General features: G+C 39.7%; 2 protein-coding genes across 8 annotated transcripts in view; one reads left to right on the plus strand and one right to left on the minus strand.

Moving 5' to 3' along the window:
* The window catches only part of LOC131358973 (adenylate kinase 7-like), a 7,600-nt gene extending 5,862 nt beyond the window's left edge, over positions 1-1,738 (minus strand). For 3 of the 6 annotated variants that reach the window (XM_058398448.1, XM_058398443.1, XM_058398449.1), the window contains exons 1-5: positions 1,600-1,738; positions 633-782; positions 407-518; positions 235-356; positions 37-147 (exon numbers count right to left, since the gene is read on the minus strand). In XM_058398448.1, the coding sequence (XP_058254431.1) occupies positions 37-147; positions 235-356; positions 407-518; positions 633-782; positions 1,600-1,683 (579 nt within the window). In that variant the 5' untranslated portion in view covers positions 1,684-1,738. Of the gene's footprint in view, positions 1-36; positions 148-234; positions 357-406; positions 519-632; positions 1,420-1,599 lie in introns of all 6 variants that reach the window. The other 3 variants (XM_058398447.1, XM_058398446.1, XM_058398445.1) reach the window with 3 other exon arrangements.
* Positions 1,739-2,668: 930 nt separating this feature from the next.
* galcb (galactosylceramidase b) lies at positions 2,669-11,097 on the plus strand. Of its 2 annotated transcripts, XM_058399888.1 has the most exons (17): positions 2,670-2,886; positions 3,836-3,904; positions 4,004-4,067; positions 4,170-4,283; positions 4,888-5,027; positions 5,157-5,195; positions 5,300-5,430; positions 5,592-5,747; positions 6,768-6,892; positions 6,981-7,108; positions 7,180-7,269; positions 7,347-7,436; positions 7,535-7,679; positions 7,928-8,108; positions 8,282-8,445; positions 8,803-8,879; positions 10,512-11,097. In XM_058399888.1, exons 1-17 carry the CDS (start codon positions 2,743-2,745, stop codon positions 10,653-10,655), a joined length of 2,001 nt encoding a protein of 666 aa, XP_058255871.1. In that variant the 5' UTR covers positions 2,670-2,742; the 3' UTR covers positions 10,656-11,097. The 2 variants fall into 2 exon arrangements, with proteins under 2 accessions (XP_058255872.1, XP_058255871.1); XM_058399889.1 differs by lacking the exons at positions 8,803-8,879; positions 10,512-11,097 and having other exon boundaries at positions 2,669-2,886; positions 8,263-8,401.
* The last annotated feature ends 83 nt before the right edge of the window (positions 11,098-11,180 follow it).

Below are 11,180 nucleotides of genomic sequence, written 5' to 3' on the forward strand. Positions count from 1 at the left end.
GAGCTGTTTGAGGAGATTGCTTGATGCTAAGCTCACCGATTTTCCCAGTTTAACCACAAGCTTCTCCACAGTGAGATGATCTTTAAAGCTGGGATAGGGTTTCCGTCTCCTGTAGTCCCATTCTGTAAGATGAATCTCTGGATCGTTCTACAGTTAAAACAACAACACAATACAATTTATAATAAAAGTTATAATGGTGTTCACAATATATAAGCTAATCAGTTCTACACTTACTGGATCGAGTGTCTGAGTCAGAGCCCACGTCATGACCGAGGAGATCAAGATGAACATCTTTGGTCGAGGAAATGCATCAATTTCCTTGTGAAGAGCTTTTAATGAAGAGATAAAGGATAAAGCTTTTAATAGAAGGTTAGAAAATACGAGCCAAACAATTTATTACAGATACCTGAGACAGCCCAAGAGGCTTCTTCAATCTGATCGGCATTCTCGTTGTAAATGTTATAAACGATGACATCCGACTCCATCAGGTGACGGAAAAGCTCTTCACGTGTCATGTGCTAAGGGCATGAGTCAAATGAATACGAAAACCTCACAAGAAATAGCATGTGACATGAAACCATCTACATGTACCATAAAACTGTGCATAAACTATAGTCATGATTTTCACTCACAGTGTATTCTTCTACTGCGAAACTGGACTTCTCTTCAGTTTTACCCGAAACGGTTCCAACAATGTGATAAATGCCTTCTTGGGAACTTGTGTGTTCGTCCTGTAATTGTTCAGCAAGATGGGAATCTCCAACAGCAGATGAGGCTAAAAACTGAAGGTATGAGAAAGAAAAGTCAAAAATATACATAGTAGAGAAGCATACACCGATGTGGCATAACATTCTGAGCACTGAGAGGTGAAGTGAATAACACTGATGATCTCCTCATCATGGCACCTGTTAGTGGGTGGGATATATTAGGCAGCAAGTCAACATTTTGTCCTCAAAGTTGATGTGTTAGATTCAGGAAAAATGGACAAGCATAAGGATTTGAGCGAGTTTGATGAAGGGCCAAATTGTGATGGCTAGACCACTGGATCAGAGCATCTCCAAAACTGCAGCTCTTGTGGAGTGTTCCCGGTCTGCAGTGGTCAGTATCTATCAAAAGTGCTCCAAGGAAGGAACAGTGGTGAACTGGCGACAGGGTCATGGATGGCCAAGGCTCAATGATGCACGTGGGGCGTGAAGGCTGGCCCGTGTGATCCGATCCAACAGACGAGCTACTGTTGCTCAAACTGCTGAAGAAGTTAATGCTGGTTCTGATAGAAAGGTGGCAGAATACACAGTGCAGGACGGGTCAGGGCTGTTTTGTGACCAACACAATATTAGGCAGGTAGTCATAATGTTATGCCTGATCAGTGTAATGCAATGGCACTCTTTGTTGTACATATGAACCCCATCACCAGAAACACTGAAAAATAGATAAAAACAGATAATTGACAGATAAATAGATAAAAACCCAGAGCTAAAAGTAATTATGATTATATGATTAGTTTTGACAATGGCTACTACAGTATATATTAAGCTAAAATACTCATTCACGTTCAGTGTGAAGGATATAGAAACGCAATGGCATAAAAAAAACTTTTACCTTTCCTATATGTTTAGAAGTATATTTATCCACATTGTTGATAAAAACGCGTTTGGATAAACGCTTCTCCTTTTCAGCAGCCATGCTGTGTTAGTTTCGTCGCTATGCTACCACAGCGAATCACTTTCATGAAGAGTCGATTCTCAGAACTACGGCTTTAGGTTAGCCGAATCATTTGCACTGTGTGGAATCGATTCCAAGGCTCCAATCGCGCTGTGTGGAATCCACACAACGCAATTGATTCGGCTCACGATTCGACAGTATATAGTTATATAGTTTTTATCCATAGAGAGACAGCACAAATTTCAGCAGCCACGTTGTGTTAGTTTCGTCGCTATGCTACTGCAGCGAGTCACTCTCATGAAGAGTCGATTCTCAGAACTCCGGCTTTACTTTAGCCGAATCAAATGCACTGTGTGGAATCGAGTCCAAAGCTCCAATTGCGCTGTATGGAATCGACTCCAAAACTCCAATTGCACTGTGTGGAATCGACTCCAAAGCTTGGAGTCGATTCTGCACAACACAATTGATTCGACTCATGTTTCGAAAGTATAGTTATGTAGTTTTTATTCATAGAGGGACAGCACAATTAAGGTCCCAGTTGTATGTTCAGTTTTATTATTATTATTATTATTATCATTATTATTATTATTATTATTAATAATAATAATAATAATAATAATAGCACGTGTAATAATATTTACATAAAAAATAATATTTCGTCTATTTTTAGCAGTCGATTTACTTCCTGAACAACTCATATAATACACTTTTATTAATATTGTTTAAAGATTTCACTTGACATTATTTATGTGCAGAAATATTATATAGGTTGCGATTTCCCCCACTGTAATAAAAAATAACGGTTTTAGAGTGTATAAAATATGGCTTATATTTATTATGACTAATCAGTAAAAAAAAAAAAGAACACGTTTTGTTTTTAATACTTTTATTATTAGATTTAAAAACAATTATAATAAAACGCTTTAAAAAAAAACGCTTGTGCATGAGAAAACATACTTCCGGCATCAGTGTTGTGTCAGTGACGTCAAAGAAATGGGCGTGGTTTTGTCACGCGTGTCATTGCGGAAGTAGCTGTCATGTGAGCAGGTGATTTGTTTTGTGTCGGCGCAATGAGATAGAATGAGCAGAAAAGTAAACAGTTGTGTGTTTTTCTTCATTTCGTTGTGGCTCCTGTTCTGTTCAGCTGATAATAACTACTTTATAGATGATAGTGGTGGATTTGGACGGACATTTGATGGCATCGGGGGTTTGAGTGGCGGTGGGGTAAGGGCAACTTTTATTGCTGCTTTCGCTGATATTCTGTGATCTGTGCATTGTTTTATTATGACTGAAAAGATGAGAATACAGAAAACTGTTAATGCATCCACTTAGCAGAAGATGAGAGGTTTCCTGTGCCTGATTATTTCATGACGTATCTAAACAAGTCCTTTACTCCAACACTTCTAGAAATATCCGCATTATCCACATGGATTGTGTTTAGATTTTATCCTAGTTTGTGTTCTGTATGTGCATTTATATCCATGCATGTCCACATATCTGCAGCAAGATACACCGAACAGGCATAACATTATGACTACTGAGAGGTGAAGTGAATAACACTGATGATCTCCTCATCATGGCACCTGTTAGTGGATGGGATATATGAGGCAGCAAGTGAACATTTTGTCCTCAAAGTTGATGTTAGAAGCAGGAAAAATGGACAAGCGTAAGGATTTGAGCGAGTTTGATGAAGGGCCAAACTGTGATGGCTAGACCACTGGATCAGAGCATCTCCAAAACTGCAGCTCTTGTGGGGTGTTCCCGGTCTGCAGTGGTCAGTGTCTATCAAAAGTGGTCCAAGGAAGGAACAGTGGTGAACCGGTGACAGGGTCACGGACGGCATTGATGCACGTGGGGAGCGAAGGCTGGCCCGTGTGATCCGATCCAACAGACGAGCTACTGTTGATCTGATTGCTGAAGAAGTTAATGCTGGTTCTAATAGAAAGGTGTCTGAATACACAGTGCAGGATGGGTCAGGGCTGTTTTGGCAGCAAAAGGGGGACCAACACAATATTAGGCAGGTGGTCATAATGTCATGCCTGATCTGTGTTTATTTATAACACTATTGAAGATTTAAATGCAAGTCATTTAGGTTAGAGCTTTCCTTTAAAATGTTAGAAATGCTATAATATGTGAATTCACTACTCATAATTTGTGATTAATCTGTTTCCAGGCAACATCTCGCCTTCTCGTGAACTATGCCGAACCATACAGGAGTCAAATTCTGGATTACCTTTTCAAGGTAAATGCTCTGAAATGTGCAGGTTTTGTGTCATCTTTAACAAAAAAACAGATCTCCGTAACATTCTCCTGTCTTTTTTTTTTTTTTTTTTTGTTTAAGCCCAAATTTGGAGCTTCTTTACAGATCCTAAAAGTTGAAATTGGAGGTGATGCTCAGACGACAGGTACGTCTTCAGACCCTGTGGTCAAAGGACTCAAATAATCTACAGATCAACTGCAGGAAGAACTTACATCGGCAAGCTATGTTGTATTGTATTTCTTTACAGATGGTACAGAGCCATCCCACATGCACTATCCGAATGATGAGAATTATTTCAGGGGATATGAATGGTGGCTGATGAGAGAGGCCAAGAAGAGGAATCCTAACATCACACTGATAGGTGGGTTTTGCTTTAATGCTTTAATTACACTGATATTACTTATTACTGGGGACCCGTCCAGGGTGTACCCCTGCCTTTCACCCAATGTGCGCTGGGATAGGCTCCAGCAGCTCCCTGTGACCCTAATTAGGAATAAAGCGGGTATAGAAAATGGATGGATAACATACTCCGCCTCTTTTGGTCTTCACTCCACCCAGTTCTGCATGTGTAGGAGGAGTTAGATGAGGTCTGACTCCACCCTGTCAACTTTTTGTTCTGCAGTCAGTCTGATATATATATATATATATATATTTTTTTTTTTAACTTTGTTTCAAGTTTCGTTATCAAGCTTCGACCTGTGCGGTCATGAGCCTCAGGCTGGTGAGCCAAAAGAAAACAAATGTCGCTTTTGGTCAGTAAAAATGGAGCAGCTGCTAATTATAATCTAGTACTAAGGTATCTCATCAACCGTCATGCGCTGTAGTTTTCACACAAACCTTTAAGAAGCTCAGACATGTGACACAGTGTCAGCATATCAGGATCACACACATTATGGATACATGTCTATGTGAAATAATCGTTTAACATTTCAAGTTGAATACGTCTTAGTTCTGATGTGATGTAGGCTTGCCATGGGCGTTTCCTGGATGGGTGGGTCACGGGGAAAACTGGCCCTATCACTACCCTGATATCACCGCATTTTACGTTGTGTCCTGGATTATTGGAGCAAAGCAATATCATGATCTGGACATTGATTATGTTGGGGTAATTATTAATATTTTTATTATTAATGTGTCACCAAAATGCTTGGCAAAGTGGAAACCTTCATTATTAATTTAATTTAATTTTTTAAATATTTATTTATTTATTTGTTGTTTTTTACGTTTTGCACAGATATGGAATGAAAGAAGTTATAACAGCAAATATATCAAGGTAAGCAGAGTAGAAGCACCTTGTCTGGAAGTTTCTGGAAGTCGGTAATTGTGTGAAAAGCGTTTCCCTCCTCCTCCTCCTCTAACCGTGGGACACCTCATTAGATCCTGCGCTACACTCTGGATAAGAGCGGTTTGGAGAGGGTCAAAATCATCGCCAGTGACAACTTGTGGCAGCCGATAACACTTTCTGTCCTTCTGGATCCCGAACTGAGGAGTGCTGTGGATGTTCTGGGGTATAAACCACACACTGATACATTATTATCTTCATAAACATGAATGACCATTAAAGATTAAAAAGAAGCGATGGACAAAAACTTGTTATCGAAAACAAAATCACAAGAAAGTTTGTGAATGTTTATATATTGACGTGTGTGTGTGTGTGTGTGTCTTGCAGGGCTCACTACCCTGGAACATTCACCGTCCCTGAAGCCTTGACCCTGAAGAAGCAGCTGTGGTCTTCTGAAGACTACAGTACCTTCAACGATGATGTTGGAGGAGGCTGCTGGGCTCGAATCCTCAACCAGAACTACGTCAACGGCATGATGTCTGCGTACGCCTGCTTTCTCTTTTATATCTTACATTCATATCCATGCTAACAAAGCCATAGCGCTATTTCCATAGACAAGTATTTACCGGTTTTTTGTAACTGGCGCCCTCTAGTGGACAATGTTCGGTATCTGCTTGAAACCGAGCTGTAACCTAAAGAAGGTCAGTTTTTACTTATTGATTCTAATGCAGTTTATTCAAATGACCATTAAAGTATTCAGTTCAGTTCATAGAAAGAGATGATGTTAAAATACGAATTTGACACACAAACGATACACAGTACCATGTGTAGTGAAAATCAAGAAAAGTCCAAACTTTAGTTCCACATGTTGTCCAGGATGAGGGTTCGAATAGTCTGCAGGAAGAAATGTATCCTCATCCTGTTCTGACTCTAAAGGTCACTGAGATGATGCTTGGTACATACACTATATGGCCAAAAGTTTTGGGACACCCCTCCAAATCATTGAGTTGTTTATTTTAGCATACGAAGACATTTTGGACAGTTTCATGCTTTGTGGGAACAGTTTGGGGATGACCCCTTCCTGTTCCAACATGACTGCACACCAGTGACCAAAGCAAGGTCCATACTGTAAAGACATGGATGAGTGAGTTTGGTGTGGAGGAACTGCCCAGAGTCCTGACCTCAACCTGATAAAACACCTTTGGGATGAAGTAGAGTGGAGACTGTGAGCCAGACCTTCTTGTCCAACATCAGTGCCTGACCTCACAAATTCACTTCTAGAGGAATGGCCAAAAATTCCCGTAAACCTTGTGGAAAACCTTCCCAGAAGAGTTGAAGCTGTTATAACTGCAAAGGGTGGGACAACTCCATATTACATTCATGGAAAGGCAGACGTCCCAAAACCTTTGGCCTGACTCGCAGTCTTCACTCACTTAATATATCCCACACACTAACAGGTGCCATGATGAGGAGATAATCAGTGTTATTCACTTCACCTGGCAGTGGTCAGAATGTTATGCCTGTATGTTTTAAATAATAAAACCAACTCTTGTTTTTTTACAGCACTATTTCCTGGAACCTGGTGGCCAGCTACTATCAGGATCTTCCGTTTGGGAGAGATGGGCTGATGACCGCTCAGGAGCCGTGGAGCGGACATTACGTTGTGGAATCCCCCATTTGGATCACAGGTGCTTTATTATATACCTCACAGAAATGAAGCTCAGTCTAAAACGGCTTTGTCTTTGACGCTGAGCTTGAGGAAATGTTATCTCCTAGCCCACACCACACAGTTCACTCAGCCTGGGTGGAAATATCTGCAGACCGTCGGCCACATGGCATACGGCGGGACGTACGTGGCTTTGACGGATCAGAACGGAAATCTGACAATAGTCATCGAAACCATGGTAAGATTTTATTATTCTCTCGGTGTAAATAATTATTTTTAACTTGTTTTTGTTTTTTGTTTCTTCTCCAGACTCACGATCACTCTGAGTGCGTCCGACCTCCTCTGCCTCACTACAACGTCACGCAACAGAAAGCCACGTTCTCTTTAAAGGGATCGTTCGTACGTATCCTCAGACGTTCCACCATTTCCATTATGCCAGTTATTTCATTAAAGTAGAATGCTTTTTTTGCGTTCAGGTTTCGGTTAGTGAGCTGCAAGTGTGGCAGTCCAAGTTTGATTTCAAGACCAAAAAGCCATTCTTCTTTCAAAAACTCAAGCCTGTAAAGGTAAATCAAATTAAAATCTCTAAAAGTTCTAGAAAAAAAATGCTTCTTGGTAATAAGATCAGTTTAATAAGGACTCTCCTGAAATCTGCTCATGACAGGTATCTAATGGGACGTTCAGCTTGGACCTGGACGTCGATGAAGTTTACACCCTCACCACCATCACCACAGGATCTAAAGGGAGTTACCCAGAGCCTCCTGGCTCCGCCCCCTTCCCTAAAAAATACTCGGATGACTTCGACGTCAGTACGTGGTCACGTCTTGTCTGTGTTTAATGCTAGTTAAGCTTGGGTTTGTATATTTTTTTATGAAATAAAGAGCCTCACGTTTATAATTTGGATACACACCAGTGTGTGTGAGTTCCAGCTTTACCGACGTTAGAAAGCACTGAAACTGGAGACTCCTTCCACCAAGTCTCTGTGAACGACCTGTTGCTATAGAAACGGTTCAGATCAACGTGCCAGGTTCCAACAGTGTGTTCTTCTTTCCGAAAGAAAACCCGTACTTCTCAGAAGCTCCCCATTTTGCCGACCAGACCGGAGTGTTCGAGTACTTCATGAACCTGACGGACGCCGGCGCTCACGTTTACACGCTGCGTCAGGTGTTGACCCAGACGCCCGTCACGTGGGTAGCGGACGCAGATCAAACCATCAGCGTCATCGGGGATTATTCCTGGTGCGTAAAACGAGACACACGATCTGTCTCTTCTTTCGTAGCTGTAACTTCTACAGACTTGATCGTTTTCCTCTGAACAGAACGTCCCAAAGGAATGTTTTATATTTTATATCTAACACATTTTAATGTTTAACAGTATCCATGCGTAGAGTAGATGAACTTTATTCGTGCAGGCAGGAAATGAGCGTGTCCTGTGACGTCTACATGGAGAAGGTGGACACCGGGGGCGTGTTTGTGGCGGCGAGAGTGGATAAAGGGGGAGGATCCATCAGGAACGCACGGGGAATCTTCTTCTGGGTTTTCGCAGACGGAACCTACAGAATCACCAATGACCTCAGTAAGTGGGGAAAAAACTTTTCGCTTTTATAGGCGTTTATTTGTAATCGTCACGCATACACGTGGAATTAAAACACCTCCAGAGCAGAATGTGGTAGCTTAGTGGTTGGACTAGTGGTCAGAAGGTTATGAGTTCAATTCCCAAGTCCACCAAGCAGCCACTGGTGGGCCCCTGAGCAAAGCCCTTAACCCTTAATTGTTCAGTTGTATAAAAATGTAAGGGGCTCTGGATAAGGGCGTCTCCCAAATGCCAGAAATGTAAATATGGACAGATTTGATATGAAGAAAAAATGCAATTATTCACGCATTTATTTGCTGCAATAAAAGAAGTGTGTGTTTTGTTTTGTTTTTTTGAAAGGTGGAGAAATCATCCTGGCCGAGGGACCGTCCAGAACCCGAGCTCATGTTTGGTACACTCTGACTCTGACCGTCCAGGTTTGTTTGCTGGTTTGAATCAGTTGAATTCTATTTGTAGAATTTTATTTGTATAGCGCTTTTAACAATGCTTTTAAAAAGATATTGTCTCAAAACACCAGAGAGTGGGATTACAACTCATTATAAAGACAGAGAGTGGGATTATAAATCATTGTAAAGACAGAGAGTGGGATTATAAATCATTATAAACACCAGAGATTGGGATTATAAATCATTATAAACACCAGAGATTGGGATTATAACTCATTATAAACACCAGAGATTGGGATTATAACTCATTATAAAGAAAGAGAGTGGGATTATAACTCATTATAAAGACAGAGAGTGGGATTATAAATCATTGTAAAGACAGAGAGTGGGATTATAACTCATTATAAAGACAGAGAGTGGGATTATAAATCATTGTAAAGACAGAGAGTGGGATTATAAATCATTGTAAAGACAGAGAGTGGGATTATAAATCATTATAAACACCAGAGAGTGGGATTATAAATCATTATAAACACCAGAGATTGGGATTATAACTCATTATAAAGACAGAGAGTGGGATTATAAATCATTGTAAAGACAGAGAGTGGGATTATAAATCATTATAAAGACAGAGAGTGGGATTATAAATCATTGTAAAGACAGAGAGTGGGATTATAAATCATTATAAACACCAGAGATTGGGATTATAACTCATTATAAAGAAAGAGAGTGGGATTATAAATCATTATAAACACCAGAGATTGGGATTATAACTCATTATAAACACCAGAGATTGGGATTATAACTCATTATAAAGAAAGAGAGTGGGATTATAACTCATTATAAAGACAGAGAGTGGGATTATAAATCATTGTAAAGACAGAGAGTGGGATTATAACTCATTATAAACACCAGAGATTGGGATTATAACTCATTATAAACACCAGAGATTGGGATTATAACTCATTATAAAGAAAGAGAGTGGGATTATAACTCATTATAAAGACAGAGAGTGGGATTATAACTCATTATAAAGACAGAGAGTGGGATTATAAATCATTGTAAAGACAGAGAGTGGGATTATAAATCATTATAAACACCAGAGATTGGGATTATAACTCATTATAAAGAAAGAGAGTGGGATTATAACTCATTATAAAGACAGAGAGTGGGATTATAACTCATTATTAAGACAGAGTGGGATTATAAATCATTCTAAAGACAGAGAGTGGGATTATAAATCATTATAAACACCAGAGATTGGGATTATAACTCATTATAAAGAAAGAGAGTGGGATTATAACTCATTATAAAGACAGAGAGTGGGATTATAACTCATTATAAACACCAGAGAGTGGGATTATAACTCATTATAAAGACAGAGAGTGGGATTATAACTCATTATAAAGACAGAGAGTGGGATTATAACTCATTATAAACACCAGAGAGTGGGATTATAACTCATTATAAACACTGAGAGTGGGATTATAACTCATTATAAAGACAGAGAGTGGGATTATAACTCATTATAAAGACAGAGAGTGGGATTATAAAGCATTATAAACACCAGAGAGTGGGATTATAACTCATTATAAAGACCAGTGAGTGTTTTTGTGGAATCAGAACCTGAGATGTTGTTCATGACCCTGTTTTTATCCGCAGGGTTTTTATGCCTCTGCAGAACTGAATGGCCGTGTGCTGTGGAAGGACGCGATCGTTCTGACCCCTAAACACGGCTGGGCGGCTATCGGCACGAGCGCGTATGAGCTAGCTCAGTTTGATAACTTCGCTGTTCAGGCAGAATAACAGCACAAACCTAGTCTTCACTTCCTGTACGAAGAAAAAACGGAAATTTCTGGATCTAAATACGGAGAGACGCTGACATTTCTGTTGAGGTTGTGTTTACAAGAGTTCAGTTCGGTGTAGCGCTGATTGGATTTAACTCACTGGTGAAATACTGCGTGTGAGTGTGTGTGTGTGTTAAACCCGCATCATCTCCATTAACCTGTGTGTGTGTGTGTTAAACCCGCATCATCTCCATTAACCTGTGTGTGTGTGTGTTAAACCAGCATCATCTCCATTAACCAGTGTGTGTGTGTGTGTTAAACCAGCATCATCTTTTTTTTTTCTAAAAAGTTTCCTTTATTTAGTTCATTGACGTGAAATATCATTGATTGGAGAAAAACAGAATGGAGAAAAAAAAGAAATAATTACCTGATACTGTAAAATCACTGTAATCAATAAAGTAATATTTTTATACGAATAATTTCAGTTTTTTTGTTTTATTATCTATCTATCTATCTATCTATCTATCTATCTATCTATCTATCT

This window comes from Hemibagrus wyckioides, linkage group LG09 (genome assembly GCF_019097595.1).
Source record: "Hemibagrus wyckioides isolate EC202008001 linkage group LG09, SWU_Hwy_1.0, whole genome shotgun sequence".
Taxonomy (NCBI): Eukaryota; Metazoa; Chordata; class Actinopteri; order Siluriformes; family Bagridae; genus Hemibagrus; species Hemibagrus wyckioides.

Coding starts and splice junctions, on each gene's coding strand:
- galcb (XM_058399888.1), top strand. CDS start 2,743: ATGAGCAGAAAAGTAAACAGTTGTGTGTTTTTCTTCATTTCGTTGTGG. Junction 7,109..7,179: donor CAATAGTCATCGAAACCATG/GTAAGATTTTAT, acceptor TTTCTTCTCCAG/ACTCACGATCACTCTGAGTG. Junction 7,680..7,927: donor CTCGGATGACTTCGACGTCA/GTACGTGGTCAC, acceptor TCTTTCCGAAAG/AAAACCCGTACTTCTCAGAA.